This window comes from Pseudonaja textilis, chromosome 3, assembly GCF_049901715.1.
Source record: "Pseudonaja textilis isolate UNSWEBS1 chromosome 3, rPseTex1.2, whole genome shotgun sequence".
NCBI classification, from domain to species: domain Eukaryota; kingdom Metazoa; phylum Chordata; class Lepidosauria; order Squamata; family Elapidae; genus Pseudonaja; species Pseudonaja textilis.
This window is the reverse complement of record NC_141992.1, coordinates 19,795,746-19,813,552: the sequence shown is the minus strand read 5'-3', so window position 1 is coordinate 19,813,552 and position 17,807 is coordinate 19,795,746. Positions and strand designations below refer to the sequence as shown.

Below are 17,807 nucleotides of genomic sequence, written 5' to 3'. Positions count from 1 at the left end.
TAGTAGGCCAAATGCTAATGAATTCTATCATTTAACCAAGCCAGTCAACCCAGGCAATGATGAGACTAGTGGGAATGTTAGCTGAGTAACAGAGGGTTCCAAGTTCCTCAGCACTGCTCTAAATATTTGCAGCTCTACAGGCCTTTTCCAGGCTGCAAACTATAATTTGTATAGATGAATTATACACATAAAGTAATCAGTTCTTGCAATGCTGCTCCCTCCACTCTGTAAGCATAGGAAGGTTATTATTTACTTGTTGTTACACAAAGAATTGGGGACTATTGATTTATTTAAAGCACAGGATTTGGTTTGCTCCTAATGAGGAATGAAAGACTGATACTTCCTACCCACATATCCCAAAGAGGTTGCATAATCCTAAAGCTCAGCTAGCCCATTCATGTAGAATTCACCATAGCCTGAAACTGTAAAACCTATCAATGCAAGAACTTCTAGCATGCTTGCTTTAGCCTTCAAGGAAGCACTTTTTCATTAGAAAATAACAAGAGTAGCCTTATGCTAAGGACATGGAGTAAATCATTTATGGCTCAAATGAAGAAGAATATCAAAAATACGGTAGTATTTTTAAGGAGTACAATAAATACATTTATACCTGATAGGAATGATATTTGAGAACAGAAGAAGAAATCTGATGATCTGAAGGTACCAGCGGCCAGCAAAGTGTTGGAGGGAGACCATGACAAGGGAGACCACCACCAAAGCCGTAAAAAGTATCTTGGTTAGACAGTTAACTTCCAAGTCAAAGAGACCGATCTTAAAAAGAGAAAAAGATGGTTGGCATTAACAATTATTGCAATTGGAGCAGGTATCAGACTAAAATATGATCACACACTCCTCCTGATTTTTTTTTAAAAGAAGGATATAGCACATCTTCCCCTGGTCTTATGTCTTCTGTGTGGTTCTGATTTTTAAAACAGGACAGTTAGGATTACCATCGGTTGGCTTCCAATAAAAAGTAGGAGGGGATCTTGCATTGGCCAGGAGTTGAACCTCCAAGGTTACTTCAAATCTTACATGCTCCAATCCTACTCAGAGGGCATCATACAAGGCAAGATTGATTCAGATTATCAATATTTTTCCAGGTATGGGAATCAGAAGGTCAGGTGAGCCTATAAGTTAATATTATTGTCTTGATGGTTACTCATGGCTCCCTTTTTATTTTTGTGATGCATTGTTATTTTTACAACTTTATTGATATTTTTACCTCTGTATATCAGGACTGTATATTTATATTTGTAATGAGGGGTCCTTGGTGTGCTCCCTGAACTTGCTCGTTTCATTACCCTAACTAGGTAACATCATCAGTGCCAGTTATATTTGTAACACTATGCTGTACTGAGATTATTTTTACTTCAATAAGCTGCCCTCTGACTGTAATAAATATAAACCAAGCTAACCCCTTCTCCCTGACACTGTTTTCTGCATGCAGACACACAGGTGATATTGATATGGATGATTAAGGAGCTGGTTTCTCTAATTCTCCTGTGAGAACCAGTTGACATGAAGCCCCTGTCTGAGAACTCATACATTTTTCATCTAACATGTTTTATATGCACACCTGAGTGACACATGTGAGATGTGTGACAGATATGATCATGCATCTAAGATGGGCTATACAAGTTTGCCTATTTACTGGTAAAGCTAGTTTTATAGACCAACTAAAAGAGATGAGATTATGTTGTAAGCAGCTCAGAGTCACCTGTATGCAAATAGGGTGGCCATATCAATTTGTTTAATAAATAAATAAATAAATAATAAATGAGGAAAATTATTTCTTTTACCTTACTGCGTGGATTTGAGGTATTCATGACACTGCGTAGCTCCTGGCCTGTATAGAGAACAACTCCCACAACTGTCCCTGAGAATTGAAGCAAGAACACCATTCATACATTCTATTCATATAAATTATTACATTATTATTGTTCTCCTATATATAGTGCACTAGAACAGCCTTCTAGGGAAAGAGCTGGACTTTTTCTCAGTAGAGGTTTCAAATGACATTGATGGTCACTTATCAGTGATGATTCAGTGCAATTGTGTACCTTGAACAAGTAGTTGAACCATTTAACCAGTTCATAAATTCTATGAAAACATCAGTGAGGTATACTGTATATCATTAATACTTAAGCTTTGTTTTCCTTTTGCAAGATATCTGATTCACAGAATCCAATAATGTTGACTAATCTTTTTGGCAAGAATACAACAATGCCAAAGAATAAAACATTATTCTAGACTGTGATGTGTGGTAGATGTATGCTTTGGTCTTCAGGCTTATATCCTTCAATTTGAAAGCTTCCAATTATGCTGGGTTACAATGCCAATCTCTCCAAGTCAATGTTGATGAAGATGCCTAGGGCTGATGGAAAGTGCAATTTAAAATAACTTAAGTATGCTAAATTGGAGAAAGATGGTCTAGTCTAGATATATTTGGGCTCCACAAAAAAGACACAAAAGTGCCACCAAGGAACCTAGGATGATAATTTACACTGGTAATCAATTTATTCATGAGTTTTAATTAATTTATAAACAGGTCTTAACCAATACAATTTACATGCATAGGTACAATAATTTGAAAATATTGATAGAACTTAAAAATTAAACAATAAACATACATTCTGTTATTAAAACAGCACAGCAATCTTTTTTTGATGCTTAGAGGACAGGACATGAAAAGTGTCAAGAGAAAATATGCACAGATGAGACCAAAACTAAAGATAGAATTTTAAAGTATGACTAAGAACAGGTATCATGATTAACCCCAATACTATAAATTATGGTTCCTTTCTTTGACATTAAACACCCAGTGGCATCTTATACTATATAATCCTTTTGGGAGAATTTAAGAGTTTTTACTCCAGTAAATTGTGTTTTTTTTAAACTCCATGCACATACTATAACAATCAAACCCAAAAATCATATATAGAAATTAGCATCCCTCAAACTGTTGCCTTCAGATCTGTTGAAATAGCAGCTCTCGGGAATCATAGCCAATTGTTCAGCTGGCTGACAATTTTGCTAGCTGCAAGGACAACACATCAGAGGATGCCAGGTTTCAGGGAAGCTTCAGCAAAGAATGCAGGCAACACATGGCACAAAAGTTGTCTGATTAAATCACAGAGCAAACAAATCACAGAAACGATCCTGGCACTACCTAATTCATGGTTCTGGTCTCATCTCTTTTGAAGCTTCTGCCTTTGACATGCCTCTCAGTCAGCTAACTACCATGAACTTCCCTCCGTGAAAGCAGCACATCCATGCCTTACATGCTCAACAAGATGGAAAGCTTATAAAGAGGTGAGTATATTTAGCCATCTCAGGGGAGTGACAGTCGAATTGTTTCTTGAAATACACTTCAGAGAAAAGCCTTTGATTTCTCCCAACTATAGCCTGATACATCTGCTCTTGCTTTTATCAGATGTTCTCCTTTGGAGTCACAAATGGGGAACCCCATTTATTTGCAGATCTTTTATCCCAGCTTCCCTTTAAAAGTCTCCCTGACACCCTTTCTGTAACTGATTTAAAATGTCAATATAGGGAGCAATTAAGTGCTATTCTAGCAGTGGATGCTTTCTCCAAAGGTTATTTATTGGAATTCCAAAGGTCTTATCAACTATAAATGTCCAAAGGGGTAATTAGATGTCAAATCAAACCCTTGGTAGTGTTAGCACAAGTGGAAAACTTCATTCCAACCCCTAATTTCCATTGACAAGAGATGATTATTTTCAATTACAAAGAGACTTAAAAAAATTGCTAACATATTCCCTGGGAAATTCACACATCAGGCCTTACCTGAAGCAATTACTGTGCTAGCCCAGAGGGTATTTTCAATACTCAAGCTCTCATTCACAGGAGGGTCACTGTCCTCCTGAAAGAGTCAAGGAAAAAAAACAAAAATGCCTTGTGCATATTTTTTTAAAAGGTTCACACACCATTTCTAGAATCTCATAAATGATCAGAGATGTTTAAATTTTTCAGCACTGTTGCTCCAATCCTCAGATGCTGAAAGACCACAGGGTTCTTTGCCTGTCACCCCAAGGTGTGAAGCCAATGCTGGAGTGTGATATATGTCAAGACATTCAGTGATGCAGGCTACAAGAAGCAACGGTTGAACTGCAGCTCCCGATAACACAACACCCTGACAGATTAAGGTAATGTACGTTCAACAGCCTGCTGGTTACATCATATATTATCATTCAAATCTGAAAGGTTCAGGAAATGCTGTGTGGTTGTCTGTAGCTGTTTCTGAGCATCTCATTTTAAATAAATTATGCAACAAAGGAAAACAGTGGTGTTAGCTTGAACCTGCAGGTAGCCTTTTCCAGTTACAAAAGGTAGGTTTGCACTATGTAAACCAACATTCTTAACTCCAGGGTTAAGTTCACACATTATATTAAGTAAGTACCCTTTTAACACGCAGGGAAAACTATTCACTGACATCTGTCCTCTTCCTTCTAGCTTTTCTCTTCATCTCTCCATCCAAAATTATGTCTTTTGCCAATTGAAATGAATAAATGTGTGTTTGGGGAAACTCAAAATATTAAAATAATTATCATTATGGAACATAATCTTGAATGAATGAAAACTAGTGATCTACCTGGGCACTTTAAATACTAAATCATTTCTTAATTGAACAACCTTATATGGAGCAAATGTATGTCTCCTTTTTAAATATCCTTCTGGATTGTTTTAAATGGTGATTAAGTTACAATGGCTGGTTTCCCAGACAATAAAATAACAAACCAAACTTTTGATTTACCAGGATGATACAGTTTACCATAATTGTTTAATGCTACAGATTTACTAACCATTATCACTTGTTAATAAACAGTTAAGACAAACAACGATGTGGTGTCTAAATCATTTCCCATGCTTTATGTTGATTAGAAAATTAGACAATTATATTTGATGATGTGTTGTTAAAAAATAAAAAAATCAGTGCCAATTCTATTGTTTCCTCTTACAAGATTGTAGTACAAGAACAAACTACATTTTATGTTGTTCATCTCCAAACATATTTGTTTAGATTAATTACAATTACCCACGGAATGGTATAATTTTTATCTTGAAAGCTGTGTACTCCCCAAGTATAAAAATTGTGATTTCCAAGGCAACTTGAAGCTTTGTGAAAGGAATTGTCATCTACCAATCTGAACATTTTCCTCAAAGCTCGAAGCTGTAAAATGCAATTGTTGATTGGGACAAAGCTGGGAGGTTACATGGTAAATCTCTCTGTCATACATCACTTTCAGAAAAAAAAATCTCTCCTAATGAAAAGATCATTCATCCAGCACATGTCCCAACAGAGTTCATTACAGAAAGTGTTACCTTGGTCTAAAATCTATATGGAACATGTAGAACATCTCAAAATATTGTTTTAAAGGCCTTTAAGCCCAATGGTCTCCTGAATTTTCTAAGAAACAGTTTTACTTTTTTCTTTTATTAAACAACAAAGTCAGTACTTACTCTTGTGAATGTCCCAACAAAGTTATGGATGTCAATATTTGGTTCCTCAGCATACACATATGACCTGATCTGTAGAAGGTCCTACAAAAGAAGAGGAGAGTATGAAGACAGAAAAGGGGCACAATTCATTATAATAGCAATAGCACTTAGACTTATATACCACTTCACAGTGCTTTACAGTCCTCTCTAAGTGGTTTACAAAGTCAGCATATTGCCCCCAACAATCTGGGTCCTCATTTTACCCAACTCGGAAGGATGGAAGACTAAGTCAACCTTGAGCTGGTCAGGACTGAACCCTTGGCATAATTAGCCAGCTCCCCTATAGGAACCATAGGCCAAGATATGCCCAAATAAACCACTAAGATTTAACTCAGCACATAGGCTACAAATTGGTTTGAAAAATACATCAGTGGGAGATTTTTTTTAATGACACATGTTAAGTTGTGTAATTAAAATAACGTTTGTGTGACGTACAGAAGCAGTTGGTAACCTCTGAGTACAGCTGACAGGCAGTCGCAGTTTCCAATCTGTTTCACCATCCAGCTGATCCGTTCGGAGAAAGCAGGACCCTATGGAAATATTCATTTGAATTAATTCCCTCCCCACATGCTATACATAGGAAATATGATACCTCATTATTTAAAACTAATTCTTTATAGAAAGTTTAGCCTACATGGTACAGCAGAGGAAGAATCCTAACTCAGTGAAGAGAGATGTGTTTTACCTATAATTAATTCTGGGGTTGATCTGAGGGACTTCCCTTATTAAAAAAAAAAACACAGCAAACAGCATGCTGAAAAAAATGTAGCGTAGACCTGCCTTCCTCAATGCAGTCCCTTCCTTGCATGTTGGACTCCATGTAAGATGCTGGTGAAGATCTAATCACTTTCATGTCAGAAAGATTATCATCCATGCAGCAGTCTCTAAACACTCAGCTTTAGTTTGTACCAGACACAAAATATTGGTACTTTGCACAAATCAGAATTATCACAAATTTCTATAAGCTGAGAATATAGAGGTTTTACCATTTACTTTTATACATCATTCTTTTTTTTTGGGGGGGGGGCACTAACATTATGCCAAATAATAACCCTAAAACTTCAGTGTTGAGAACAGCTCCATGTGTGCCCCCAAACCATCTTTTGATGTGGGTCACAGTCTCTGTGTGACCTACAAACAATTTGACTGTGGCCACCATGACTATAATATGATTGCACTTGAGTCAACAGTGCTACTGGCAGCTATTCCCTTGATAAATATTATCACACCCAGGCAGGATCCCACTGTCTTCACTTTATGAAGTAGTTTTAAAATCATGCTTTTCTTTCCCCACAGTTCAATTTAGGTAGAAGTAAATAAATATTATGAAGAAGCCCCAGAATTGGTGATTACATAAACATAAAGCCTCAGTAGCCTAGAGTTTGCAAGCTGCCTGAACAAATGGTGGGACATCCCAGAACAGAAGTTAATCTGAAGCTCAATGAATCCCAAGCTACCGCCAGCATGCCACATCAATCTCCCTTTCCTTCACACTGCTTGACCTTACACAACAGGACGTCCTGCAAGATAAACAAGCTCTATGTTTTTTTTAAAAAAAATCACCAATTATAAAATAAGAAGGAAACTTGAGCTATTGAAAATGAGTGTTTGAGTTGGTCAGACTCACCAAGTTTAAAATTGTACCTACTTAGGTTACATGTTCAAAATGATTATGATGTCTCCTATAACTGGCAAAAGGTTAATGGTTATTTTCACAATGGGTTCCAGATGTTTACCGTTCTTTTCTGATGTCCTCAAGAAAATCATGTCAGCAGGGACTCGTTGGTTCTTCATTGGGAAAAGAAAGGCAGTCAATGAATATTCAGTCCATAATTTTGACTGGAAATATATGACTAGGAAGGTTTATTTTTTCATTCATTCAATTTCTATAGCAGCCCATCTCAATCAATGACTCCATGCGTTGTGGTGGGGGTTTTACAATATATTACAATTAAAACATTTAACAGGAACAATATAATTATTAAGTGAAGGAGCTCATTGAGATAGGCTAATTATTGTGTATTATATAGAGATTATTGTCCAATTCCATCCAAACTAAATTCATGGAGTTATATTACACAAGCAGCTTCATAACTTCAAATTCCAATCTCTTCTAGGTCACCCACAATAGAAAGAGACAATTTACAAAAATGAAGTCAAAATGGTATAGGGTCTCCTGCTGGAGCAGGAGGTTGAACTAGATGACCTTTAAGGTTCCTTCCAACTCTGTTATTCTGTTATTTGATATTTAAGTGACATGGGAATAAACAGAACATTTTTGCCATCATAGCATATCCATTTATTCTTTTAATCAAAATAGTTATTATATATTTGTATACAGCCACCATTCAATGAAAGCAAAAGTATAAAATTCAAATCATTAAACCCTGAATGACTGCCAAAGACCAGGAAAGAGCAAGAGCTCTTAAGACTTGTGAAGTAGAGGTGGATGGATTTCCTAAAGACAAAACCCAAATCCTAGCTGGAGCAGAATACTAGCAAGGTTTCAGGCCTATGAAGTGATGCTCATTTGGAGACTTCGTAGGCTATGGGGCTTTGACAGCTGTCCTGATGTATGCACTTCCAAAGGTTCCCACTTAAGTTAATAATATAAGCAGGAACTACTGCTTTGAAAACATCTGTGTGAGCAGTTATCAAATAAAGAAAGAAAAATCAGTGTCTTTTGAAAATAGCTAATCTGGGGAAGTTTCCTTCCATTGCAATGATTCTGCTGCCCCCAAATGTCCTTAACAGGGATGTGGTTTTCCTTTTACTTTTATATCTGGTTTCAGAGCAGCTGCCTTTCTTTTTCCCCATATAACCTGCTATGTCTCTATTAATTTGCACAGGGGGAAAAAAAAGGAGATTGCCACTGAAGACATTCCCTTCAACTTGCCAAGAAGTTTAATGATAATAGAATGCTCCTTGTGGAGAAGGCCTTCCCACCAAATTCATCTTTGTGCTGTGAGGCTCTCTTCTCTTAATACTTCTCTACTTTGAAAGTGGCCCCAGTAATATCCTCAGAAAGTTTCCTTTTGCATTAATGTCAGCACCAGCATTTCTGAATAGGAAAAGCATCTAACGAGTTTGGAACACCAAAGCAGGCTTTCAACTTTCTGTCCAAATCTAATCAAATAATGGAGCTTCCTACCTGAAATTCTAATGAACTTCTAAACAAGAATTAAGACCACAAGATTTGGGTGGCGAAATCCAGTTAACTGCTAGAGGTCGGGAAAGGAATAGAAGTACATATAACACTGTGCTGTCATGTACTGGTCATCTGGATGTTTGCAGTCCCTGTCTGGAAGCTCTAGCAATATACAGTATTTGACTTTGGGTACAATTATGAAGCGGTCTTCCCAATTTGGTGCCCATCAGATTTGTTGGTTTGGAATTCTGATTACTGAAATCCAACATATCGAGAGGCATGAAATGGAAGAAACCTGCTGTTCAATATGCTTTAACTATTAATTGCTACACCATCAAAACTGACACCAGCCAGAATACAGAATAATTCAAAGAAGTAGTACATGATTGGAAGAGATTTGGCCCATAGAATCGGCAAGAGTCAAATACAACTAAATGGATAACAATGACAACATCATTAATTGCTAAATCCCAGTTCCTCTGATATTTGTATTGAGGAAAATATTACCATTTTTAAAAATCCAGTCATACCTTTTCCACAATGATAAGGTCCCCCACTTGAATATTAGAACTTTTCACCTTCACTGTGCCTGAAGATAAAACAAAATACCGCTTTAAAATTCTCCAAAAGTATGCACAGAGCTTTCTCAATGACAACGCCCACTCCCCCCACACACACTTCTATTCAGAAGGAATTATTCAGCACCTTTTTATTGTCAAATATGGTCCACGGTTGATATGCTGCTTGATGCTAAAAACTCAACAAGTATTAGCAAAGAGCAATGCCTCCTTCCGCAAACACTCTAGAATAGCTTTATGCAGCTGTGAAGAGTACAAATGACCAGCATGCATTTAAATTTGAAGCAGGGAGCCAAAGCAAAAGATCAACAAAATGTAGATGGGAATTAAAAACACTCTCCACACTCTTCCAAGAAACATTTGGCTTTTAGGAGACCTTATGCATCATGACTTGCGAAACAAAGCACAAAAGGTTTGAGAAAATATTGTTTTTTGATACAGCTGGTAAATGCCAATGATCTATATCAAAGCAGTGTTCCCTTGGTAGGGGGTCCCTCTGCATTTCATAGGACTTTTTTTTTTTAATGCTGGTCTGGTTTACTATGCTTTGTATTCATGAATTGTAGAGAGGAAAGTAAGGAAACAAAACTCTTAAACAAAATGTTTAGAAAAGGTATCAAATCCAGCATTTGCAAATTTAAGGCCAAACTGGGCCGAAGGATACATGTTCAACAAACTTGCATCTGATAAATATAGATTTATCTTTTTGTCCCCTAAAATATTTTTCAGTATCCCAGAAAGCAGATGCGATTAAAAAAATAGCAAATTTGAATGTCCACTATGAAATTTAAATGTAGAGCAAAGGTTTTCACAGCAAAGATTATTTCTGCCTTGTTATTGTCTCTTCCTGGTTCTTATCAAAGAGAAGGAAATCCTGTGTTAATTAAGAGTGCCTTTTCATATGCATATTTTCTTATCCCTTTTCCATTTATTACCTTTGTCTACATTGTTTTACATATGGATGCCTGCCTCTCCACTTTATCCTCCAAACAAATAAAAATAAAGAGATAGTTGATAGTTTCATAATAAACATATTCATCCATGATTTGTTGGCTAATTATTATACACTATGACATTCATGCTGGCTAATGAACCACAATATTAGGGCTTACACTACATGTAGTTTGAGCCGTAATATTATTGTTTACTGTTTAGAAAATTTACTTAGTTTCTGAATACCAGTTAACAAGTGGAACCCTATGCCATAGTTATGTTTGTAGTTTATAATTATGTTTAATTGCTTAACTCCAGTTGTATGAATTTGTACAAGAAAGAAAGCCAAGAACCATGATTTATGATTCACAAACTGAATTAAACCATAACTTTTGTTTAGGGAGCTTCTGCCTCCCAAAACTTAGCAGCTTAAATTTCAGGCTATTAAACCATGGTCTACCATTATGTACAAAGGGCAGCATGTTGTTTTTTTCTTAATAGATCTTAAAATAATTACAACCTTTATAGATGTTATAAATTTGCCTTGTAAAAGAATAATCATTAGTAGGAAGGTTTTGCTAGAGAATGCACACTTTCGATAGGATACTGCAAAGTTCTGATTTGGCCCAAGTCACCAAAAGGACAATTAAAAGCTCCGTCCATATATTTGACATCTTCCCCTCCAACCCCTCCTTCTCAAAATTGCTGTTCTGATTATCATCATCTTTTGATAGAGTTGCAAACAGACAGAAAGCTGGAGCCAATTTCCTGACCTCTTGCTGTGAGCTTGCTGTAAATCTGAGAGTTGACTTCCTTGTCACGCATGTAACATCGGATCTCTTCTACAGCCTCACGGATGATGGTAACAGTAAGCACAAAGCCCTAAAGAGGCAGAAAGAGAAATGGTGGAGCATTAGTCAAAAGAAAATAGATTAAATCCAAAGAACTTGTCTGAAGACCTGGGAAGTTAGTGGATGATCACAACATGGAGTCAAGGTGAAATATTTACTTAAATTTTCCATTTCAGATGAAACCACTTAGTTGGAAGAGGCTAACATTTTATGATGTTATATAATATAATATAGGACCATTATGATGGATGATTGAGGGGATTAGGTATTTGGTAGGGGGACTAGGAGTGACATGATCGCAATCTTCCAATATTTGAGGGGCTGTCACAGAGAAGAAGGGGTCACCTATTCTCCAAAACACCCGAGGGCAGGACAAGAAGTAATGGATGGAAGCTTCTCAAAGAGAGATCCAACTTAGAATTAAGTAGAAAATTTCCTGTCAGCGAGAACAATTAATCAGTGGAATGACTTGCCTCCAAAAGATACGAATGTGCTCAATCATTGGAGGTTTTCAAGAAGAGGTTGGTCAGCCCTTTGTCTGAAACGGGTGTCCTGCTTGAGCAGGGGGTTGGACTAGAAGTCCTCCAAGATCTCTTCCCATTCTGTTATTTTGTATTCTATATTACATGACTAGATATAACAAGTAGAAGAAATAAGCACTGGTAGTACAAAACACTACGAAAGCCACATTGCTACAATGTTCAAGCTGCAAATATACAACTTCTATGTTGCTACAATATTTCTGATATGGCCTTTTTCTTTTCCTTTTCTTTCTAGATAACACAAATACTTTTGGATCAAACCAGGGGTGGGATTCAAGTTTCTTAACAACTGGTTTGTGGGTGTGGCCTAATTTGTGGGTGAGGCTTGGTGGTCATGTGACTGGGTGAGTGTGGCTTGTTGACTGGGCATGGCTTGGTGGTCATGTGATTGGGTAGGCATGGCTTGTATGTAAATATTATAAATATTGATGTAAATATTGATTTTTTTTAATAAAAAAGAGCAACTTTTACCCAAAAGCAGGCAAAGCAGGCAGGCAGATTGAGTTGCTCACAGAATCACAGATTCACTTAGAGATCTATCTATCTGCAATTGGCTACCCGAGTCTGCACTGAAAAGTAGAAGCTTCAGTCCTAAGGAAGGCTTGGCTCTGCTTTTAGATTAGCTAGAAAGCTGTGCTGTACAAGGCAGCTAAGGAGGGAAAAGCAGGGAATAAAGGATAGCCTAGAGCCCGGGCAGCTGGGTGGGCCAAACACTAAACAGGTTCAGTGTCAGCCGCTCTTCGCAGCTACTGGTTCCACAGAATCGGACCGAACTGGTAGCATCCCACCCCTGGATCAAACCAAGCTTGTATCCATTTCTCCATTCTGTTCCTGCCAATGGTCAAACCAATGCCTGTGCAATGCTGCATTGATATTGTATTTACTGTATTTTAAATATTTTTATCATATTTATTTTAAAATATTCAATAATGAACAATTTAAACAAAACAAGACAAATAAAACTCATTCAATAAGAAGGAAATACCTTTTCACTTGTGATCCTAACAACTGATATTTATAGGAAGAAATACATTTATTTATTAAATTTTTATGGTATCCATCTCACTACCCAAAGCTGCTTTAGGTGTCTACATAATCAGCCTTATCTAATTCTGATAACCTATACCATCATCACCTTGCTTAGTGCTTGCAAACTATCACAATCCTGCTAATCAAAACAGTGTTTTAGATTCTTGTTATTGGTGATGTTTTTGTTTTGATTTTTTTAAAGAGCCAAGACACATTCATAGCAATTTATGCATGTGCACTCTTGAGCAAAAAGCTGAAAGCTAATGAGCCTCCATTCCATGAAACCAACTATTCTATAGTGCTGATTTTATAAATATTCCCCACTGAACACACAGAACTTTCTTCTAAATGGGTGAGATTACAGGTTTCAACCCTGACTGCTCCTTAGAAGGCCAGATCCTGAAGATGAAACTCAAATACTTTGGCCACCTAATGAGAAGGAAGGACTCACTGGAGAAGAGCCTAATGCTGGGAAAGATTGAGGGCAATAGAAGAAGGGGACGACAGAGAAATGAGGTACGGGAAGAAGGGGATGACAGAGAAATGAGGTGGCTGGATGGAGTCACTGAAGCAGTAGGTGTGAGCTTAAACAGACTCCAGAAGATGGTAGAGCAAGGGTATCCAACCTTGGCCACTTTAAGACTTGTGGACTTCAACTCCCAGAATTCCTCAACCAGCAAAGCAAAGCTGGCTGGGGAATTCTGGGAGTTGAAGTCCACAAGTCTTAAAGTGGCTAAGGTTGGAGATCCCTGTGGTAGAGGACAGGAAGGCCTAGAAGAATGTTGTCCATGGAGTTGCGATGGGTTGGACATGACTTTGCAACTAACAACAACAGGTTTCATCCTTTTGAAGGGGAGGAGGGCAGAAATATCCTTGACTAAAATTCAGGTTCTCAGTCTGAAAGCATTTTCTTTCATAGCTTTTTTCTCTTTTTAAGACATACTTTAAATATTTAAAAATATGATTCCACCCTGGGATTATATATCTGTGTAAGAACATTCTCAATGTAGATTCTTCTTTCCTGAATCATGGAAAAAAAATAATTTGTTTGTAAATGTAATTAAGCTGCCCAAAGGAAATCAATCTGCTATACTAATTTCTAGGAATCTTCCACTCCTTTGCATAGCTTCCATGAACATTAAGTCAGAATTACATTACTATATGCCTTCAAGGCTTGTCATTACAAAGAGATGCAAATGATACAGGGGACTGATTCTAGCTCTCCCAAATTTGGAAAACATTAGTATATTGTATAAAGCAAGTCCAAAGGAATTCAGTATTATTAAGTCTTATTTGAAAGAATGGCAATATCCTTTGGAGAAATAAAACAACCCTTTTTACATTTACCTAACCTCAAATCCTGTATTTTATTTATTGTACTTTTAATTCTCTCAAAGTTTCTCCTCCCCAAAGCTGGTTTTAGCCCCATGGGAAGAAACAAAGATCTACTTTGGGAGGACGGGAAAAATTTGGTGTTCCATACGTTATTTTAAAGTAAAAAAAATAACAGCCTTGAATTATCCAATCATATCACAAGCCCTGATTTGCTATATTGTTGTTCCTTCAATTAAAAATAAGCCTGGGTAAGTACTTACTGACAGCAAGTCCCAATAGCTAATGAGTCTTTCTTCTAAGTAGATAAGTAGCATTCAATTATCATACTACTTTACTCTCATTATGACAGCATTTTAATTTGGTGCTTAAAATATATATCAATCATTACTCTAAAATGCTATCTCAAAACCCAGTTTATAAGGTTTATATATATTATATAGGAAAAAGAAACTGGTGCATTTAAAGATTGGGGTTCCAAACAATCATGAAAACTATCCCATTTATTCTGCCTCACTGATTCCTCTCAAGTTGTTATTTGACTCCCAAATGGCTGTTTCAGCAATCTACAATGAACAAAAAGTCTATTATTTATAACTCTGGCAGCTCACACGCTGAATTCTAATGATTTGTGTGATCTGAACAAATTACAATGAGCTACAGGTTTGAAGCAAGCCTTGTTAAAAATACAAACTAATTTCTACAGCAAACACCATACAGTAGTGCAGCCAGATGTGTATTCCATACTATATAAAATAAAGGCATACTAAGAATGCAAGCTACCATTAAAAAGGGAAAAGTTTCTAGCTCTTATGCTACATTACAAAATGGCTTGCTCTGTTAAATTCTAAATTTAAGCCTAGTCATTGGAGATTGCTATCTCTCAATACTTTTTTTTTCCAAAAGCAAACAAAGGCTTAATCAGAATAAGTACAACTGGGAATGGGGGAGAAGAGAAGGGGAAATTTAACCTATCCCCTTTTTTCTTTCTTTCTACATCTCAAGTCCCCCCAGCAACCCTGAAAGTGGTTTTTGCCCCATGAAAAGAAATATAGATTTGCTTTGGTGGGGGGAAGGAAAATTTGGTGTTCCATTCACTATCTTAAAGTAAAAAATAACAGCCTTGAATTATCCAATTACATCCTAAGCCCTGATTTGCTAAATTGTTGTTTGTTGAGAGAGCTATAATTGAAAGAAGTTAAAATCCCTAAAGACATACGAAATAACAGCTACCCAATTGATAATCTTGTGTTGCTTCCAGAGCTGTCTAAAAAGCATTAGCTATTATTATTTTTAATGTGACACAACCAGTTAAACACATAACTGGATTATTATTTATCATTTTATGAATGTTATTACATTTTTGGTTTTGTCCTTCTCTTCATCCAGCTCTAACTATAGTTCCCTTCTGACAATTAGTTAAGCCATTAAGAAAACACATCTGAACCAGATTTAATTTACTGTGACATATATTTAATGACATTTAGCTTTACTCCTGGCCCTACCAATTTTGTCTTTGGAAACCAGTCATTAACACACTGTTCAAAACCCAAGTGTGACTGTTGATGAAAAAAAATAGCATTTCATTGTACTAAATAAACTATTAAACTATCTGTGGTTTCTTAGACACAGACTGTTAGTGAGAAGAACAAGTAAAACCAGTTAGAACTGTGAAAATCAGCATGTTCCTCCTTAATTTTTTAAATTGGTCAATATATAGTTTATATGGTTTAACCTTTGGAAGGATCTGGAAAAATAAAAACAAACCCAAGGACTATCTATTTTGTGAGTATTTGTTCAACATTTAGTCCATTGTTCTAAAGACAATTACAAAAATGCTTCTATGACAACCTACTTTTAAAGGGAGTTAACCCAGGATAATCTCTTTAACTGAACTTTTGGAATGATTAAGTTATGGGATAAATTACTCCCCTGATCAAGTGTCTCCCTGTGTATTTTATTTTCCTGTACCACTCAAGGTTTTATTTCTGAATGGTGAACCTTTATTAAATCAATTTAAAAAGTTAGACCAAGCATCTACAATTCCCAAAGACATAAAGGGCAGGCTTCATAAAATAAGCTAACAAAAACCATTTTAAGTTTCAGCATTACTTGGATCTCAGAGATAAGGTTAACAAAGGACTTTTTGTATTCAAACACTGAAACTTTTCTTGGGTAAATAAATCTGATATTACCTACCAGTGGAACCCAATACGTGTAAAGTGCACCAAGCCTCATTTCAGGAACAAATTGAGAACAGGCAAGAAATAAAAAGTAGAGATTGAAGAAATATTTGAATTGGTTGAACAGGACCTAGAAGCAGAGCGTGGAGAAGACCAAGTAAGTGACAAGGAAATATTGGAAGAAACTCATCCAACATAAAGAGCAGCAGTCTACAAAAACATGGTTAATCTGAGAGGATTCTAAAAAGGAAAAGGTTAGACAGTAAAAATTTACTGATTTATAAAAACACACACATGCAAATATACCAAATACTTTCATCTGTCAGAATATAGGTAGCCCTCAATTTACAACCATAATTGGAACCAAAATTTCTTTTGTACTGCAGTTGTTAAGTGAACCATGCAGTTATTAAGTGAATCAGACTTTTACTTGTTGGAAATCAGCTGGAAAGAATGCAAATGGTGATCATGTGACCCTGAGGGGCTGCAACTGTCATGAATATATGCCAGCTGCCAGGCATATGCATTTTGATCACATGACCATAGTGCAATGGTCAGAACTATGAGGACTGGTTATAAATACTTTCTTTATTCAGTGCTTTTATAACTTTGAACAGTCACTAAATGAATGTTTATATAAACCAAGGACTGCTTGTAGCAGTTTGAATCAGTTCAGTAATCTTTAATCCTCAATCCAACACTTTTGCACTAGTATTGGGAAGACACATTAGATGAGAGTTAATTTACTTTAGAAATGTATTCCAAAGTAGATGATTTAAGATAATTGTTCATTGGGTGAGGCATTCTTGCCTTCATTTAGAAATATTTAATGGAAACCTGGGTGGCTATAATATGGCCTCCCATTTCCCCATTAAATCCTGAGGGAAATCTCATGAGAGAACTTTTTTCATAAAACCTTTGCAATGATGGTGCTATTATAACAACTGGAGCAGGAGAATTCCTGTTCATAAGAAATGACTAAATAATTCCTCTCCTAAAAAAACAATGAAGATTTTTTTAAAAAAGAAAACCACTTCTATTTTGGTTTGTTGGATATCATACACAGAGATATCTGCGGGGGAAATGATATCACATAAGTCATGATGTCATCATGCAAACAGCATGATTATTGATTTGCATCAGAGGTGTCATGTGACTGGTGCCAATTACATAATGGTGTCATTTGCACAATACAACATGCCACGTGTGCTGTTCTGGTTTTTGTTGTAGATTCTAAGCAATGCTTTATAAAGGTGCAAGTTATAATCATACTTACTCCTGGTAGAAAAGTAAAGAAGTTGTACTTCTGGTTGTTGATGACATTGCGTGGATATCTCTGATCCCTCTTTTCGGGATGGCCAAGCCAGACGGTTCGAGGCCTGGGGTCTCTTCTTCCACAACATCTTAGGCATTCACAGCATCTGTAGAAAAAACAAAATTTAAAACCTTACTACTTCAAGAAAAACAAAACAATGCCAGCTTGTTCAACCAAAGGTTTCACTTTTCCTCCATTGTTCCTGACAAAACAATAAGCCAGGATTCTAGATGCAAGCATTAAGAACAAATGACAATTAAGCTAGGCTTTCTAAGCCAACAACAAACAATGGTTTCAAATTGTAATTTGGGATTCCCTTCCCTAATCATATTTTTCTCTTTTAGTTCTCAGAACAAATTGTTTCTCTATATCAGGG

General features: G+C 36.4%; 1 protein-coding gene across 1 annotated transcript in view; it reads right to left on the bottom strand.

Moving 5' to 3' along the window:
- The window catches only part of ATP9A (ATPase phospholipid transporting 9A), a 107,867-nt gene that overhangs the window by 58,793 nt on the left and 31,267 nt on the right, over positions 1-17,807 (bottom strand). Inside the window, exons 2-11 of the mRNA XM_026697480.2 lie at positions 17,393-17,537; positions 16,133-16,246; positions 10,953-11,061; positions 9,199-9,257; positions 7,257-7,308; positions 5,956-6,050; positions 5,482-5,562; positions 3,808-3,883; positions 1,800-1,876; positions 611-771 (exon numbers count right to left, since the gene is read on the bottom strand). Of these exons, the coding sequence (XP_026553265.1) occupies positions 611-771; positions 1,800-1,876; positions 3,808-3,883; positions 5,482-5,562; positions 5,956-6,050; positions 7,257-7,308; positions 9,199-9,257; positions 10,953-11,061; positions 16,133-16,246; positions 17,393-17,537 (969 nt within the window). The remainder of the gene's footprint in view (positions 1-610; positions 772-1,799; positions 1,877-3,807; positions 3,884-5,481; positions 5,563-5,955; positions 6,051-7,256; positions 7,309-9,198; positions 9,258-10,952; positions 11,062-16,132; positions 16,247-17,392; positions 17,538-17,807) is intronic.